The following is an 18029-nucleotide window of genomic DNA, read 5'->3' as shown; positions in this document are numbered from 1 at the left end:
TTGCCCTATAACTGCAAATGGTCTAGGTTTGTACTATATTATACACTCATGTCTATCCTTTCCTAACTGTTTGCTTAATAAGGGTTGTGGTTGTTGCTCCTGTTGGGCACTTTCTAGTAAAATGATATGACTATTTGCATCTAAGACATATCTCATGGCCTATCATAGACTCACTCTTGCTTTTGTGCCTATATATACAACAACCAGGTGATATTCTGTTTGGCTTCTTTCCTTTCAAATTCTTTTTCAAACCTTTAGATTGGAAGCTTTTTTAACCCCTAACATCTCTATTTGATGTCATCTCTATGACCTAACCCAATTTGCTCGTATCTCTTATTGGTACTATTGGGTACTCTCTCTAAATTTCTATCCTTAACCATCCACTATAACATCACCTCTCATCTCAAGGCTCAATGTAAGGTCTTGTTGCAAGACTATGGGCGGTTTCCCATCATCACATCCTGAGCAATATTTGAAGTGAGCCCATGAATAAACATCTTCATTTGACCTTGTAATGTATTAGCTACCCCTGGAGCATACATAGTCTGTGTATTGAACTGTGTAGAGTATTCCTTAACTATTATAATCTCTTGTCTCAGATTGATAAACTCTTAAGTTTGGATATACATAACATCAATTAATTTGTACTCAATCTCAACAAGTCTCCTAAAATTGGCCCATGTCATCGGGTCCACTTGTGGGTCTCACAAGTTAAATGCCACCAAACTTTGGTATCAACAATTAATATAAAACTCATATACCAAACTTCTCATGTTATGTCGTGGTCAAAAGGACCATAATTGTTTGGAATTTATGACTGCAAAAAAAGAGTACAATGGCAAAACATGTAATTTAAAATTTCTACAATAATCACATAAACATGTCGTATATCTGATCAAATATCCGTTTAATACAAGTTATATCACAACATGACATTTTAAATCCATAAGGTGATTTAAAGGACCATACTGGTGTTTGGAGGCTCTTTTGTCTATCATGTTGATTAAAGAAGCATTAATCACTTCAAAACACAAGTGTAAGGTTGTACCTCGATATTCACATGAAACACTAATAGAAGAAGGCTTGATTGATTGCAAGAAGATTACTATGTATGCTATGAACAAGCAAGTGTTTGGTATGTATGAGCATACATAACTTGTTTGGGTGAAAAAGTTGTGAAATTATGAAATCGTATCTCTTTATATAAAGACAATGCACAACCGTTTATGGAGATGCATGACTGTGCATCCAATACTTATCTTATTTGTACATTGGTGATTATCTGGATTTTAGAGTGTATAAGATCATGGATAATCATTATCTGAAAATAATGCACAATTATGCATAGTCATACATAGACTAAAATTATCCATGCAAGTTTTATTTTTATCCAATTGGATAAAGTCCATCTTTTATAATTTCTATCACAGTCAAACACCTTTGAATTTTTACACTTTAAGCCCAAATATATAGTTTTTACCTAAATGTCAAAAATTAGAGAGTCATCCTAATTAGGATCCTAAGGGATTCTTAGATGATCTTATGTGAATATCATGGTTTCTGGAGGCATGTTTAAGGGATCAAAGTAAATCCCAAGTCAAAGGAGTAAGTATTTAGGTTCACATAATCTAATATGGAGTAAGAGGAATACTCTCGATGCTCAATTTAGGGTGGATTGAGTCAAAGGGCATAATAAAGATTAAATAAAAACTTAAGTTAAATCTCATATTTACCAAGTGATTATTACTCAAAGAAACATATTATATATATATATATATATAAAATCTATAAATTTCACGTAAAGGTAAAATGAGAAAATAAAAACAGGGTGTAAATGTTGGAAAATGATCCATTACCAATTTCTCTTCTAGTCTGACAATTATCTCTTTGCGTAATTCTGCGATATATGATGAGACATTAACAGTACATTTATTATTCTCCGTGGCTAAAATTTCTAATTTTCGTTACTAAGTAATTGACTATAATGTGGATAATTAATCAGCTGCAAATCATGGATCATTTACCAGCCATCCAGCTGTATAGTATTATTAGTCTAAGATTCTGAGGCTGAAGGTTTCTATTATTTATTAGTTTCATATTAAATAAACATTAGTTAGACCTTGCAACTTATAAAGGTGGATCGGTAGTTGGCAATCATGGGTTTGTGACAAATAATATAACAATAAAATTAAGCTTATATTTTCATATTCCACATCGGCAAGCAACCCCAAATTCTGAAACACCTCACCAACATATTAGATAATATAATACGGCTAAAAGTAATACTAGGTATAAAAACTAAATTTGAGTGACAAAAAAGAAAACTTCATATATAAAATGATATAAATTTAAGTCATTTCTTGTGATATTTCATATTAAACTCGTACAAACAAATTGTACGTTATCCCAATAAAGTTCACTAAAAAATGACGCAATAATTTTAATTTGCCAAATGTTTAATCAAACAATTGTATTCTTGCTTCTTCTCTATATAATCCTTTCTATGCAATATAAAATTTTAACAAAAAATATATTAAAAAAAATAACAAGAACAAGTGTCTTAGCCTCTGGACTTACCAAGCTCAACATCCTTAACCTCAGATTGAAGATCTGAATTCTGCTTTAACAACTGTGCATTCTCTTCAGAAACATTGTTTCTGACTTGGGAATTGGCCTTTTTCTCAGCCTCCACTGCCCAACTATACACCACCATGCCCACTACAGCCATACTCATTCCCAATATATTTTTAAGTGTGAGCTCTGAATCAAAGAGCAGCCATCCCAGAATGAGGACACAGACAGTTTTCATGTGGCCTAAAACCTGGAAAGACACAGCCGAGAAGCGGCCAATGCAGAGGTACTGGCTCACATTGCAGAAGACTGCTAGGGAGCACGAGATCACGATCAAAAACTGCAGAGATTTGAAGCCAAAAGTTAGCAGCAGTCAAGTGATCACAAAATGGAGTACTTTTATTTTAGGCTCAAATTGCTACTTACAAGTGCACCATAAGATAAGTTGTAATTAAACAAAAATTTTCCATTGAGGCTGTAGTCTATGAAAGGGCCAGATAAAACCAGGGAGATTGCTTGTATTGGAGCTGTCTTGCTGAGCAGTTCAAAAGAGCCTATAGAGTACTTCTTCTGTAGTGAACCAATTGACTGCCCATGGAAAGTAAATTATGCAAATATTCATTCACTCTGCAGTGTTATCTTCTGATTTTCTGAAATTCTCTAAAGTTGTAAGATGAAGGCAGAACAGGGATATGAAGATTAACTTACAATCTGTTGCAAGGATGTGGACAAGACAGCCACGCAGGCACATATGAACCCCTTGGCATTAACCTTCACATCAGTCACTGTGCACACACCAACACCAACAACCACCACCACCACAGCCATCTTCACTTCTTTTGAATAGTGTTTGCTGTGAAGAATCCACTCCATCACACAAACAACAGGAATCATGCTCAACTTTGAAATCTACATCACAATCATAATTCCAACAGTCAAGATAAAGATCTTCAGAACAATCATTCCACATTGAAAAATTCTTAAGTGAAATAAACATTTATCATGTATGTATTGATTTTTCCGTACATCTACTTAAGATTCTTTTTTTGTTTGCAATTTGATGAGAATCAGGATGAGGCTTATTAGTTGTTAGAGCTACCTGATAAAATCCAACAGAGTTGAGCATGAGGCTGAAGTTCATTCCAGTGATTGACATGTTAGCAACAATTGAGAACCAAAGAAGCTCCCAAAAGGGAACATGCTTTGATGCAGAATAGCCAGCCGCATTTGACACCAACCCCACCAATGCAGTCACAGTGAAATGGAACCCAGTTAAAGTTGTGGCTGCAGAACAGAACAGTAATAATTTTTACTTCTACATTCATTTGATTGTTTCACCTGATGATTTTACAAATTTACATTAATGTATCAATACAGTTCCATATTTTGATAAAACCTGTTAGTGACAGAACTCAACAATAACAAGATAAAGTGGCATCTATGAGGGTAGATTCCATCATTGCCCAGAATGTCTTAATCTTTTCACTTTTTGTTTTATTTGGTAATTGGGGTAAATGTTACTTATGTAACAAGAAACTAGTAAACAATAAATAAGAGCAAGAATCCTTTCCAAGAAAGCATAAAACAGAACAATATCCATATAAACTAAGCTCCCGTCAATAAGCTGTTCTAAATTGCATTCCAGTGGCATGTGATTTCCAAAATATCACAATTCTTAACATGTATCTTCAAAAAACTATGTAAACAAGACTGAATGTAACAGATCGTACAGAGAAGAGAAAGAAGATAAACTAACCAAATCCAAAACCCAAACCATTGGGAGACATGAGCTGTTTGTTGGCCATGATAAGTCCCACAGAGCTGACAACGTTCATCCCCCAAGCTCCAGCATCTGACACCGATGACTTCTTGCTATTCTCCACCTCCATTTTCGCCACCTCACGTAGCGAAAACGAGAAACTGTAGTGAGAGAAGAAGGAGAAGGATGGTGTCAACTGGCACGAGCCAGTGAGAGAGCAAGAACCTTGATTTATACACTCTCTATAAAGATAAATTACCAAGCAAGCCAGCGGCCAGCCTGCAAACAAGCAAGGAACATATTATTACGGTAGCAACAAGCCAACAAGCATGACAATAATACAAGAGATTAAACAAATTAAAAAAGAAATGATTTGATTGATTGTCCTTTAATGGAGATTGATAACCTTATTTGTATCTTAATTACTCTAATTATAATATTCATTCATATTTTGTATTTGTTTCTCGTACTGTCTTTTCGTACATGAGAGTTTGCGGATGAAATATTAAAAAATTATTTTGATAATTTTTATTAATAATATTATTTCATTTAATTGATATAAAATAAAAAATTATAATAATATTTTATTACTAATATTGTTATTTTATTAAAAAATTAGTAATAATTATTACCTGTTTATGTGTTAATAATTACGGTTTATTTTGAAGTTGTAATCATCGTAAGATATTTATTGGTGTTATTATTAATAATAAAATTATATGTATTTATTTTAATTATATAAATAAATATATATTTATATATATTATTATGTGATTAAGTGATAACACATATAAATATATATTTATTTATGTATTCAAAATAAATATTCATAATATTACTCTGTTATTAATTATTTTCTCTAATTCTTGTTCTTTGTTGAACCATTATCCAATAAGAAACATCTATGTCCCTGTTGTTGGTGTTTCTCTGTTGTCGTGACTTCTCCACTAAACACTGGCGTTTCCTCCGTCGTTTGTGTTCCCTTTTGCTTGGATTGTGTCACCACCCACTACAAAACTCTGTAGTCTAGACTGTCGTTTGCGTAACCACCCTGAAGATGCTACTATGAGACTTTTTCCACTTCCTTGCAAACTGTTGTTGGATGTCTTTCCAAAAGCACACAAAGGCTAGCCATCTGAACGGAGAATTGGGGTGTATTGGTTGGGATTTGAGAAGAATAATTGAGGCATTTTACTTGTGTGGATATGAGTTGTTTCATGCAAACTACTTCAAATCTCAACTTGCTTCTATCGAGCAGTGTTGAACATATGGCCTGAATACTAGATTTGCTCCCAGGTCCATTCCAAAAAAGTTTGCAAACAATTGTGGACAGCCACTCAATCATGTCGAGCAATTGTTTCAAGTCGTATGATTAACTAAAGCCTCAAGATCACTTGAAGTGGCAGCCATCGTCTCCTCCCCTTTCTCTTTCTTTGCCACCTCTTGCCAGGCAGTCTAGCCTTGTTTTGTACCCAATACTTAACTTTGTGATTACCATTATTATTATGCCTTGGCTACATTACATGAACCTCACAATTTTTGTGAGGCTCGGTCAGATCCTTCGTAGAAAAAGGCTATGGTAGAAGAATTGAAAGTTCTTAAAAAAACTCATACATGGGATCTGATTGATCGATTATCTAAAAAACATATTATTGATTAAAAGTATAATTAGAAAATTAAGAATAATTCAAATGGATCAACAGAATAGTACAAAACCCGACTTGTTGTCTATGACTTCTACCAATAAAATTATGTATACACACATTTTTGGTACACAATTTAGATGCACAGATAATATGTTATTATATAATTGGATAATTTTGAATTAAAATAAAGTAATATATCATTTATATCTAAATTATGTACTAAAAATATGTATGTATATTATTTATCCGAAGACAACATCTTATACATTCAAAACACACAGAATTATAATTTCCATTCTGCATTTCAATCCTTTTATGAGAGAATAATATTAAAAATGGGTCTCAGATTCTTTTCTTGCTGGCTTTCTGAGGAATGCGCATGTTACCCACATGCCATTGCCATTGCCATTGCCATCGCCATTTGGCATGCAAATTATCAATTTGATGAGATGGGTTGACATGATGGGGGTGAGATTTTCACCTTTTCTGAGCCTTTAATTAAGATGTTTGTTTACTCTTTCACTCTTCCTTGTTTACTTTTTTTTTTTTTCCTACTGTTGACCTGGCTAAAACACTTATTCAGCACTTCATGGTGAACTTTCAAAGTGAAGCCACCTCTGATTTTGACCTAAATTTTTTAATCTTATTGAAAACTAGCCCTTGCCCCATATGCCTAAACCATTGTTTTTTTATTTTTTAATCCTTTGATTACGCTCAAATTCAATAAAAATAATAAGCTAAATCCAAATCCAATCCAGGAAAGTGAAATTAATTAATAAAGCTTTAATGGCGTAAAGCGCTGTTAGATTTTCACAAACTCGGAAGGACTCAAGTAAAAAGTAAAATCTTAATTACCAAGCTATGGTTATTCAATTCTACTTATTATTATTATTATTATTATTATTATCCATCATTAAAATGGACTCAAAACCACTAGGCAAATGAAGTTATAAGTGGACATTGAATGCTGAGCTAGGTTTATTTAAAAAAAAAACACAACATTCGTTAGTAAAAATTAACAAACTCATCACTAAATAGTAAAACATAAAATGTCTAATTTGGGATTTTGCTTTAGATTTTCCCCCTACCCGTCTCTGGATTAGATGAGCATAAGTTGTTTTCACCATCCTTAGATGGCTTGTTTTTGGTGAAATGTATATATTTAATTGAAAAAAATAGTAAAACACTAAATAAACCATATACGTCGAAGCAAAAACAAAAAATAAATCTCTAAAGTAAAATTAATAAAACACTTGTGTTAAATTTGCACTCGTTGATTCAAAGACATTGTTGAACCGAAATTAGTTATTGGATCTATTCAATTATCACAGACATCCCCCATAGATATCACTCTAATCTTCTTTAACTTTTTTCCAAATTCATTAAACTTAAACATGTTTACTGAAAAAAGTTCGGTAAACAACATACATTTATTTATCAGAAACAATATAAATAAATATTATACCACAGACCCATATGAGCACACACTCACATTATGTGGGGCCATTTCCCCATCATAATAGGCTGGCCACACACTTTCCAAATCTAATGTTAGGACCCACCTGCAAATTTTTAAACATGGAGATCTACATGAACTAATTACATAGTCTACATCTTAACCCTTTTTGTAGATGAACCACAAACCAAAGGTAAATAAAGTGTAAATATATAATTTCCAAACAATGAACATAGGAGTGATTATTTCAAGAAAATGAAACAATACCAGGTAACACCATACATGTAGTGTTAAACAGCTGTGATTACTACAACTAAGACACATTCAATCCCCCTATAAATAAAACAATCACTCCCTAAAAAGGGAATTGGTTGCGTTGGAACTATAATTTTGGTTTGAAATATGTAGCAATCAGACTGCAGGTCGAGGATTGACAAAGGCACAAGGTTGTTTGTCATCACAGCCTTCTGCTTATAAAAGTAAAATTCATCTAACACACTGAAATATGCCCATAGCATTCACCAAAATCCAACATACACATGTGGGAACTAGACTGGGTCCTGTTGGTTACAGGAAAGCATCCTTCTCCAACAGCTTTAGCACCTCGTGCTGGCTGTTGAGCTTGGCAACGTCAATGGGAGTCTTGCCATCCATGTTTTGCAGGGTTCTGCAGTAAGTACAAAGAAGATTAATATTAAATATCTGAACACAGGTAAAAAAATGGAGTAAATTGACAGGAAGCTATTAGCTTACACAGCAGCGCCACTCTCCAACAAAAGAGAAACACATTCCTTCCTGCCATAACCGGCTGCATAATGAAGTGCAGTGTTCTTATTTTTGTCCAAAGCATCTACATTTGCTCCAGCCTCAAGAAGGATCTGAGTGCACTTCAACTGCAAAAGAGTTTAAGTGCATCCACTTATCCTTATATCATAAAGAAATCTGCTAAAATTTCAAGTCAAACTAAACTAATATGAACTGTGGCAAATGACTGAGATGCCACAAGAAAGCGAACTTTCGAATTTCACCGATATGAGCCACAGAAACTGCTATGAAATTTCAAGGTCAACATTTCTTGGGTTGCACATAAGTTATCAACATGAAGATATTGCAAAGACTATCAATGCTATTAAATCATACATATTACAATAACAAAGACCATCCTTGACAGATGAATGTCTTATAGAAAGCAGTTATAACTCTTACTCAAGAGTAAATAAGAAAAAAATACTGGCAAGCTCATATATATTTCAACTCCCTTCACACCAAAACTTTGGCAAAGGAGAGCAAAGACAAACTTAGAGGGAAAAGAAAGGTTCAGATTATTGTACCTCACCATATCCGCAAGCAAAATGCAATGCTGTCCTTCCTTCTGAATCTTCTTCATCCTTGTCAGCACCAGAGGCTAGTGCAGCTTTCAAACCCTAATTGAGAAACAGACATTCATTCCAAGCATAGATGCGGTTAATCTAACTTGAACACACACACAACAGAAAGACAAATCACCAGACATAGATTTCTATTAATTAAAATAAAGACAAAAGCATTCTGTTTTAGTCAATAGAGTAGGCAGTACTCTACAACACTAGGACGTCAGGAAGGCTTCAACCACAAGGCAACTTCTGGAGAAAAAAGGAAAAAGATGTTGAGAATGGCACACCTTTTCAGGTTCCTCAAATCCTTTATCATCATGGGTTAACCAGATTAACTTTCAAACTATATGCTAAACAACTCCAAAACTTGGAAATTCACCCATTGGTTGAGATAGAAAAAAATTTGAAGAATGCAATATTTAAAAATGATAATTTTAAACTTCAAGAACCCACATTTTTTGTTTTCTTTGAATTTTCACCCTCTTAGGAGAATAAGAATTCTTTGCATTTCTAAAAAGTACAAGGACACATCTTGTCAACAGTTTCTAATAAAAATTATAATTAAAATAATGATTTCACAGATATCTTATGTCAACAACTAAGCATGCATGCAAACATTATGCTGTGAATAGCATATTTACAATTTTGCCACACAGTTGACATGAATCCAGCATGTTGGCAAGTCACTTACATAGTTAATTAGAAATCAACGAAAATAACAATTTAAATACTCAATTATAACATTGACAAGTTGTTTATGCCAGTAACATGATGCACTTCATCAAGGAAAACAGGAAAAAATAGTAGGTAGTGGCATACCTCAACATCACCAACACTAGCAGTATGATGAACAATAGACTCATCCTCATTTCCAGCTTCTTCTGTTTCGTCTTGTGCGACATTGTCGGCAGAAGTGGCAGGATCTCCAGCAACTGGAAGACCCATTGCTTCCCCCAACTTCTGCAGTACATCTTTATCATTCCAGTACCTAGACAAGCATAAGTCTCCTTTAATTGGTTAGGTGTATTGGAACAAAGAAGGCACTAACATATCCCAAACCTTTAAGGAAGAAATATATGAACAAGCAGCTTGTAAATACATATATGACATTTTAACATGTTATTTACTCACTTCATCATGGCAGCTGGTCCGCCGCTCTCTATCTCTTCTAAAATAGGCTTCAAAGATGGATCTTCCTTTATTCGTGCCATTCGTTCCTCAAGCTGGTCATTTTGTGATGGGTTTGATAAACTCTCCAACATAGTTGACATGGATGGGTCCTAACCAAGCCAAACATAGTTTTATCAACAAGATGTAAATTTAATTTATATAAGTTTCATATGTTTGATATGATGGTACTATTAAAAAGAAGAAGAAAGACAGCCTAGTATGAGGCAAAACACCAAAAATACCTGTATCAATGCATTACCAAGGCGCTCAGCCATAGTCATGAATTGAGGATTCTGCATAACCTGTTGCATGGTGGAGTAATACTGCTGTGTATCAAACTGTGGGATACCATCATCAGGAGATGCACCTTGAAAAGTTTTCTGAAGTTGCTCTGCCATCTGATTGAATGCAGGGTCTTTTGATATCTGTTCAGCTAGTTCCTTAATGCTAGGGTCCTGAATGCAACGCAGAATTGACACATATTGTAAGCCACAAACTAAGAGAAGTTGAACTTAAATAACAAACATGACTATTAAAGACAGTTGAAAGGTAATATATTTATTTCAAAGATCATGCTATGATACTCATCCAAAGATATTGTTTTACAATTGTAATTTTATTAATAATAACAATAAGACCAAATCATACTCAGCACAAAGTTCCCAGAAACGTACATTAAGGAGACCACTCATGGCAGAGAAATCAAAAGGATTGGGTGGAAATCCAGGTCCAGGTGCAGAAGGTGCAGCTCCTCTTCCCTGTGACTCTCTAATAGAACCTGCAGATGTTTCTGATTTTGATGTTGAACCTCCTACCTTCTCATCTACAATTGGAAATATAAAATTATCATTGAATGACAGATACTTATTTATATTTCCTTAAAGTAGCCAAAAAAATCCCTCTTGTTGTTTGAAAACAAAACTACTCTCAGACCAACAACCAATCAACCTTCCACTCATCAAGAATCCAAATTTTCCAAGTATTCACTATCAGTCAATCCAAAAAGAAACAACAAATCATGTCCTTTTAATGCCAAGCAATCTCTCTACTGAAATTGTGTATTTTGTGAAACCAAAAACTACTGTCAAAACCAACAACCTTCTACTAATAAAAAATACAATCTATCATGTAACAATTGAATCAATCCAAAAGAAATCTCTTGACCTAAATAGTGTATTTTTGAAAACAATAACTACTGTCAAACCCAATCACCTTTTACTAACCCAGAAATCAAAATTCTTATGTATTCACAAATCAATCAATCCAAAAACAAACAAAAAGAAAAAAAAAACTATATAAAAAATACCCACATATCGTAAACTTCAATAAAGCATTTTTATAGATAAGAACTGCCATTAAACCCAACATCCTTCCAATCAATAAATCATACAAACGAAAGCACGAAGGAAAATAAAGAAAAACCCTAAACAAGAACAGACCGACTAATCCAGAAATGAAAAAGAAACCCAATTGAAGCAAAAGGAATTACTACCAGCAGGAGCGTCCTTTGTAGGATTAGAAGCCATGAGATTGAGCAGAACAAGGGCTGAAACTAAACCACAAAAACCTCTCAAATTAATAACAAGATTTCATTTAAAATTATAAGAAAATCAATTAAGGGATAAAGTGAAGAGAGATTATTGATCTGATGAGTGAACTTACCAGAGAGAGACAGAGAGATTTGAGATGAAAAAAAACCTAAAGTTTTATTTTTTGTAACTGACTTGTAGGTACTCAGCTTATACAAACACAAAACAAAACACTTGCAATTCTGTGGGCCATCTCAATCTTCTTTCTCCTATCACTTTGCTGTCCTTCATTCGTTCATTTTACCCCCTTTACTTTTTTTATCTTTACTTTTTTACACCTCCTCGCCTCGGCCCAGCTCATCCAGCCCAATCACAGCCAAAGCCTTCTTTCTTCAGGGTTTACACATCCACCTCTCTAACAGATTAGAAAGTTTTAAACACATCTATGATTTTTCACAAGTATTGCATGCCTCCCCAGATTATCATTTATACCCTATTTTAAAAAGTATCAAAAAACTCCCTGGTAAGGGGATATATGATACTTTTCAAAACCATAGAGGCTCTTTTTGTTATCTCTCAATAGGGTCTATCTACTTTTTTTTTTTTTTTTTTATTGTTTTAACATCCAGCCCATTTGCTCCCAAACTTTCTTTCGTGATATATGCTTGCTTTGTGTAGGATTTAAAAATGACAAAGCAATAATCTCAAGGGATAATTTAAATGGTAAATTTGAAAGGTATCCAACATGAAGGTATGAATTCGAAATTCATTGGTAACACAGTATAGTTGTTATGAGAACAATTATTAGATTTAATATTTCACATAGTTGATATGATTGATTCAATTCTTAAAAAACAGTTCGACTTAAATTAGATTTTTTTGTTAAAACAAAAACATTTGGCATATCAGTTGTATTAAGTCACCAAGCTTGAACACATTGAGGTAACTAAGGTTGGATTCGAATTGAACTCATTCAAACTCGAGCTTGAACTCGAGTCAACCTCATACAAGCTCACTTGAGCTACTCCTCAATTTTGCTAATTAAAAATTTTGATATAAAACGATGTCGTTTTAATAACACAATAGTTAAAAACTCAAGCTCGAAACAAGTCGAATCGAATTTGAGCTAAATTCGAGTTTAACTTTCATGAGCTCGAACTCGAGCTTTACTATATACAAACTAAGTTAAGTTCGAGCTCAAATGAGCTCAAACTTGACTCGGTTTGAATCCAACCATAGAGGTAACATAAACAAGGGTTAGAAAAACTATGACTTGATGGTCTCTTAAAAGTATAACGCACTATTAAATGAATAAATAAAAGTGTTTCATTTATATTACTATTATAACCTCTTTAATGGGGTATATATACATACATACGCATATATTTATATCAATAATTAAGGTTTTTAACTTATTATATAACATAGAATTTATGCTTGTACGAAACAATCATCTACAGGAGATACAAAACTTTATGGTACCTTGAAATAATGTTCACAACAATAAAAAAGGAGTTGAACACCTTGCTTCAATATAGTTTTATGTTGTCAGCCATGAGTTTCAAATTATTAAAATGGGCATTTTAGAATAAAGACACTTGTGCATTCCATGAGCATTACATTAGACAACGTAAACTTTATGATTTTGTGTTACTATCGTGAGGGAAATATACATTTGATTTGTAGACTATGATCTTTTATTAGAATAAAAGATAAACCTTGGTTCATTAATCGGTCAATATCCATACTTACTGAGATTGTTGTTCTACAGATTTGAGAACTCCATTTCATAGACATGAAATTCATAATTTCAAAAAATTTAAGAGAATATCTTTTGGGTTTTACAATGCCTTAGATTCTAAGACATATTCATGATGAATTAAACGTTAATCACACATTTATCATTCATAAGAGGTAAATGAAAGATAAAAAAGATGATATAATAAAAAAGGTATATTGATTTATCGATCCAATTTCGATTATTAATGTTTTATAAGGACATATATATAACTGCCGGTAAATGAATAAACTTTAATAAATAAATTTAATCATTTTTTAAATTATTAAAGTCACTATTAAACAAAATATTATATTAATTGTAAGACGAAAGTATTTAAAATCTTTTAATACTTATAATTATATTACTCGTTATATTATCTATCACATTAACATTGTTAATAGAAAATTATCAAAATCTTTTATTAATTGATAAACTAAACAAGATAATGACAATAATTAAAGATAAATTACATGAGTAATCTTTAACTACTCTAAACCAAACACCTTCTTAATGTTCATAAAATAAAACTCCATATGCACACTTGGATGTATTGACCTCATGGTTATAGAAGTACAAATTCATCGCCAAATAAAAATGTTCAAAAACTTTGCTCCACTATATTTGGAAACCATGTTGCTATCACTTCTAACTCTCAGTCTCTACAACCACTATGCATGGACAAAGATTCTGCAAAATTTTGGATGTTAAGACCTAGCTTGCAGGGGCTAACTGAAACAACTTCTCGGCTTGGTCCGGGAAGAAGGTAATGAATAGATATGCACCTGCAAATTTAATAAAATAAGAGTATGGCAAATGATAAATCAAAGAATTTGAGCATAATTTAGTGGAAGTTTGAACAAGTATCGGACTTACAAATAAGCACGGTTCCAAGTACAGCTGAAATCTTGCCTTGAATTGTCACCAAACCAGCTTTGCCAGCGTTTTGCAGCTCAGTGGTACCAACAGAATCAAATGTACCTGCAGAAAGAAGTGGCTTTAAAACCTTTCTTAGGGAAGAAGCAGCATTGTGTAAAATAGATGCTAATGGAGTTGAGACTTTTGACCTGGTTTTACTGCTTGGAGCCCTGATGTTATACATGCTATGTTTTGAAAACCAGCTCGCTCTAACTTATTTGCTGCAGCGGCAGACCTTGACATTACAAAGAAACAGAATCCTGTCAATGGTTTCTAGATCAGGCAAATATGATGAGATGCAAAGTAACATTAAACAGAAAGCATCTATGAAACACATCAATAAATACATTGGTAATTGTACTTGTACTATACATTGGTAACTGTATTTGTACTAAACATTTCAGTATCGGTAAATTTACATTTCTGGGAATCACAACAAATTCTGATGTCCCATATCGTCTGAAGTGCAAATATGGAATTCAGGTATTTCAACATTGCAACTCAATGTATCAATTTACAGACTTATAGATTAGTATATTGCATGCTTGTAGACATGATGACAAACGATTGTTCCTCATCAAGACATTTAAAGTAAATCAGACATTATCAGGTCTAACAACTAGCAGAATTTGTACAACTAACCTCAGTCCTTCCTGACATACAAGCAGCAATTTACTTTCAGATGAAAACTGGCTTTTAAGAGATTGCACAAATTCAGGATTTTCTTTAGTAAATGGCAACCCAAAGAATAAACCCGAAAAATTGTTGTGGACAGTCCTTTTTATAACTGTGCCTGCACAAACAGAAACTGATTGCAGTTGAGTGACACTCTCAGTGGTTATATAGACCATCTTAAGGAGCTGGCAATATAGAAATGGAGTTAAACCATTGCACTAGAAAAAAAGCAAAAAGGTTTACCAATATCATTGTCTTTATTTTCGATAAAAAGAGGCATGTGGTAACATGATTTTATATGAGCACGATCGAACTGAGATTTGTCACGAACATCCACAACTGTATAACCCTCTTCTACCAGTTTCTTTGCTTCTTCAGCAATCACATAATTCACTTCTGCCCTCAACTTAAAATTTCTCTGACGAATTTGTTTCCCTGACATAGTTCTCCCCGGATGAGTCGTAAATTCCAACCAAGTTGTCCGCAGTTTGCTGAAAACACATTCTTATTCCTTACCCATGTTAGTAGGTATTCAACTTAGTTCCTACAATAATTGACTGACACATTCTTAATCCTTACTTCATGCTCACAAGTATTCAACTTTAGTGTTTCAATAGTTGACTGCCTGTATCCTCCACATAAACAATAAAATCATAACAAGTTTACCTACTTGAAGTTTTTTTAACCTCTAAAATTCCTAAATGGCTTTTTTCATTAACTCTTACAAATAGAACATGTAAAAGACACACCCTTTGAGGGGAAAAATAACATCTTGGATTTTCATTTGTAGGGACCCAATAAAAGTCCATTGTAGTTTTTACCATTTTCTCACCAAATAAATGGAGGGTCAAGTTCAATTACAATGGAATACACATTGAAGCTGCACATAATTTATTAGAAACCAAATTGAAAGCCACTCAAAGTTCATACACTTTGGCTCAATTTAAGACAATGACCAAATAGCATATCCAATTCTCAGAACAAAATAATCCCCTTTACCCTTGATGAACACTAATACTGTAGAACACAAATTTTCTCAGCAAATAAATGTGGGGGTCAATTTCAATGGAAAACAGTAAAGACTCATATAAAATGCCAACAAAATACACACTGACGCTGCACATAAGAGAGGCTTAAAACTCAATAGAATCAGACAGCATAAACAATTCACAAAAACTCAGTATCATAAACTCAAAACAATCTGATCCCCTCCACCTCTCAATCATACACATTTTCTGCTTACGGGCTTATATTACAGCCACAAAGAAACAAAATTTTTGAAACTTACTTGTTAGACATTAAGTTACAATAATAAAGCTTGTGAATTCTTAGTTTATGAATCCCGCATTCTTCAAAATTAACTTTAACTCCACATGAAAACATTGATCTTGAAAGAAAGAAAGTTACAATTTTTACCTTCTGGAAGGCAGTAGAAGTGAAGAAGCAACAATTCCAGCCATTGAGAAGAAAGTTGTTGAATTGATAAAGCTTCTAGCTTTCTCTCCCTCTAGAAACTGAGTGATTCATTAGTCGAAAGTGGAGGGAATAGCGGCCCACGAAATTTAGGAGATGCAATGGGTTGCTGCCATGTGGACTTGAGATTGGATATATTTGTCCGAGCTGCCATGGCTTTATGATTCGGATTTTACATTTTAGAATATGCTATGTATTTACAATAGAGATTTTTTTTTTGTTTTTGTTTTGAATTCAAAATTTGACACCTTATGTTTAGGGTATTATTTGAGTTCTACTTGTTTAAGAAAGTAAAAAATGCACCCAAAAGTAAGCACGAGGAAAACTTAGATTAAATCATCTTTATCATATTGGTCTTACACCTATGTAATACCCTCAGGTATATTCCAGGGGCAATTATGTCTTTTGACCCTGTTTTGAGATTTTTCTTATTTTAAATATATATATGTAGGGGTGTGCTTTATATATATATATATATATATATATATATATATATGTATATGCATAAATAAATAAATATATATATATATAAATGCAAAAAAGGGCAAAAAGGGAAAAGAGAAAAAGAGAAAGAGATAAGGCTTATTAGATAAAGAGAAAGAGAAGACTTTTCCACCATTTTGCATCTTCTTCCGTAAAAAGCTCCAGCAGCCACATTCTTCATACTTTCCTTTGCTTTCTTGAAGAAAAAGGAAGGATTTGAGGGAGTTGGAAGATAAGAAAAGAAAAGAAAAGAAAAGGAAGCACTTGGAAGCTTTGGTAACCAAAGATCTCCTTCCTTCTTCTTTTATCTATGTTTATATGCATGTTATGTGAATATGTTAGAGTGTTTTGGTATTGATTTAAAGTGATCTTGGTGATAAAGGAAGCAAAACAAAGAGGAGGAAGCCAACTTTCCGAGATTTGGCTTAAAGCAAGGTAAGGGGTTTCCTCCTTGATATGTGATATGTTTTAGGGTTTTGGTTCCTTAGATCTATATTATATATGTTGATTTTGATGTTGAGGAATGTTGTTTTGCCATTTGGGATGTCTATGTATGTGATTTTGGTTCATGGCAGAAAGTTACAGAATATTTACAGTTTTTGCAACTGAGTTCGTCCCATGTTTTGGCTGCCTGATTGAATGAATTATGAGTGCTATTATATCTTGTTGGAAAGATCTTTGAATCCTCTTTCCAATGATATATAGCTTGTATGAATTAGAGATCATTTTGACTGTTAAAGATTGTATAAACCGAAAGGACTGTTTTACTAAAGAAAAACAGGGGAGGCAGTTTTTGCCACTGAATTTATCTGCTGTTTTGACTGCCTGATTGAATGAATTATGAGTGCTATTATAGGTCGTTGGAAAGATCTTTGAATCCTCTTTTCAACGATATATAGCTTGTATGAATTAGAAACCGTTTGGGATGTTAAATTGTATGAAAAAGAAGGTTGCCCTGTTAAATGACTGTTCTGTGAACAGTGTTTCGCAATTCTGGGCAAGAAAGAAAGAAAGAAAGAAAGAAAGAAAGAAAAGGAAGAAGAAAGGAAAGAAAGGAAAGGAAAGGAAAGAAAAGAAGGAAAGAAAAAGAAAGAAAAATAAGAAAAAGAAATTGGGACTCAAGATTTAGGGGTCGTCCTAAGAGTAATGTCTGGTGAGTTATGAATAAAATTAAATGGAAGCAAATTTAGTAAAATATA

The 18029-nt window shown here is 33.3% G+C and overlaps 3 protein-coding genes across 4 annotated transcripts; all 3 read right to left on the bottom strand.

Annotated features, from left to right (window-relative positions):
- Positions 1–2427: 2427 nt before the first annotated feature.
- On the bottom strand, positions 2428–4665 carry LOC123228815 (UDP-rhamnose/UDP-galactose transporter 1-like). Its single transcript, XM_044654271.1, has 5 exons — positions 4328–4665; positions 3671–3855; positions 3280–3480; positions 2998–3159; positions 2428–2911 (listed from the first exon to the last, which is right to left on the bottom strand). Exons 1-5 carry the CDS (start codon positions 4458–4460, stop codon positions 2561–2563), a joined length of 1032 nt encoding a protein of 343 aa, XP_044510206.1. The 5' UTR covers positions 4461–4665; the 3' UTR covers positions 2428–2560.
- A 2961-nt stretch (positions 4666–7626) lies between these two features.
- Positions 7627–11785, bottom strand: LOC123220874 (ankyrin repeat domain-containing protein 2A-like). The gene is made up of 9 exons (XM_044643464.1): positions 11638–11785; positions 11468–11527; positions 10650–10798; positions 10218–10430; positions 9937–10085; positions 9625–9793; positions 8764–8856; positions 8186–8325; positions 7627–8099 (listed from the first exon to the last, which is right to left on the bottom strand). The coding sequence occupies exons 2-9, from the start codon at positions 11499–11501 to the stop codon at positions 8000–8002; spliced, it is 1047 nt and encodes a 348-aa protein (XP_044499399.1). The 5' UTR covers positions 11502–11527; positions 11638–11785; the 3' UTR covers positions 7627–7999.
- A 1945-nt stretch (positions 11786–13730) lies between these two features.
- LOC123220858 (rhodanese-like domain-containing protein 9, chloroplastic) lies at positions 13731–16448 on the bottom strand. 2 transcript variants are annotated; one of them, XM_044643449.1, is made up of 6 exons: positions 16291–16448; positions 15118–15365; positions 14842–14992; positions 14349–14434; positions 14158–14262; positions 13731–14066 (listed from the first exon to the last, which is right to left on the bottom strand). In XM_044643449.1, exons 1-6 carry the CDS (start codon positions 16332–16334, stop codon positions 13996–13998), a joined length of 705 nt encoding a protein of 234 aa, XP_044499384.1. In that variant the 5' UTR covers positions 16335–16448; the 3' UTR covers positions 13731–13995. The 2 variants fall into 2 exon arrangements, with proteins under 2 accessions (XP_044499384.1, XP_044499389.1); XM_044643454.1 differs by having other exon boundaries at positions 15118–15378; positions 16291–16392.
- Between the last annotated feature and the right edge of the window lie 1581 nt (positions 16449–18029).

Source organism: Mangifera indica, chromosome 1 (assembly GCF_011075055.1).
Source record: "Mangifera indica cultivar Alphonso chromosome 1, CATAS_Mindica_2.1, whole genome shotgun sequence".
Taxonomy (NCBI): Eukaryota; Viridiplantae; Streptophyta; class Magnoliopsida; order Sapindales; family Anacardiaceae; genus Mangifera; species Mangifera indica.
This window is presented reverse-complemented; position numbering and strand designations above follow the sequence as displayed.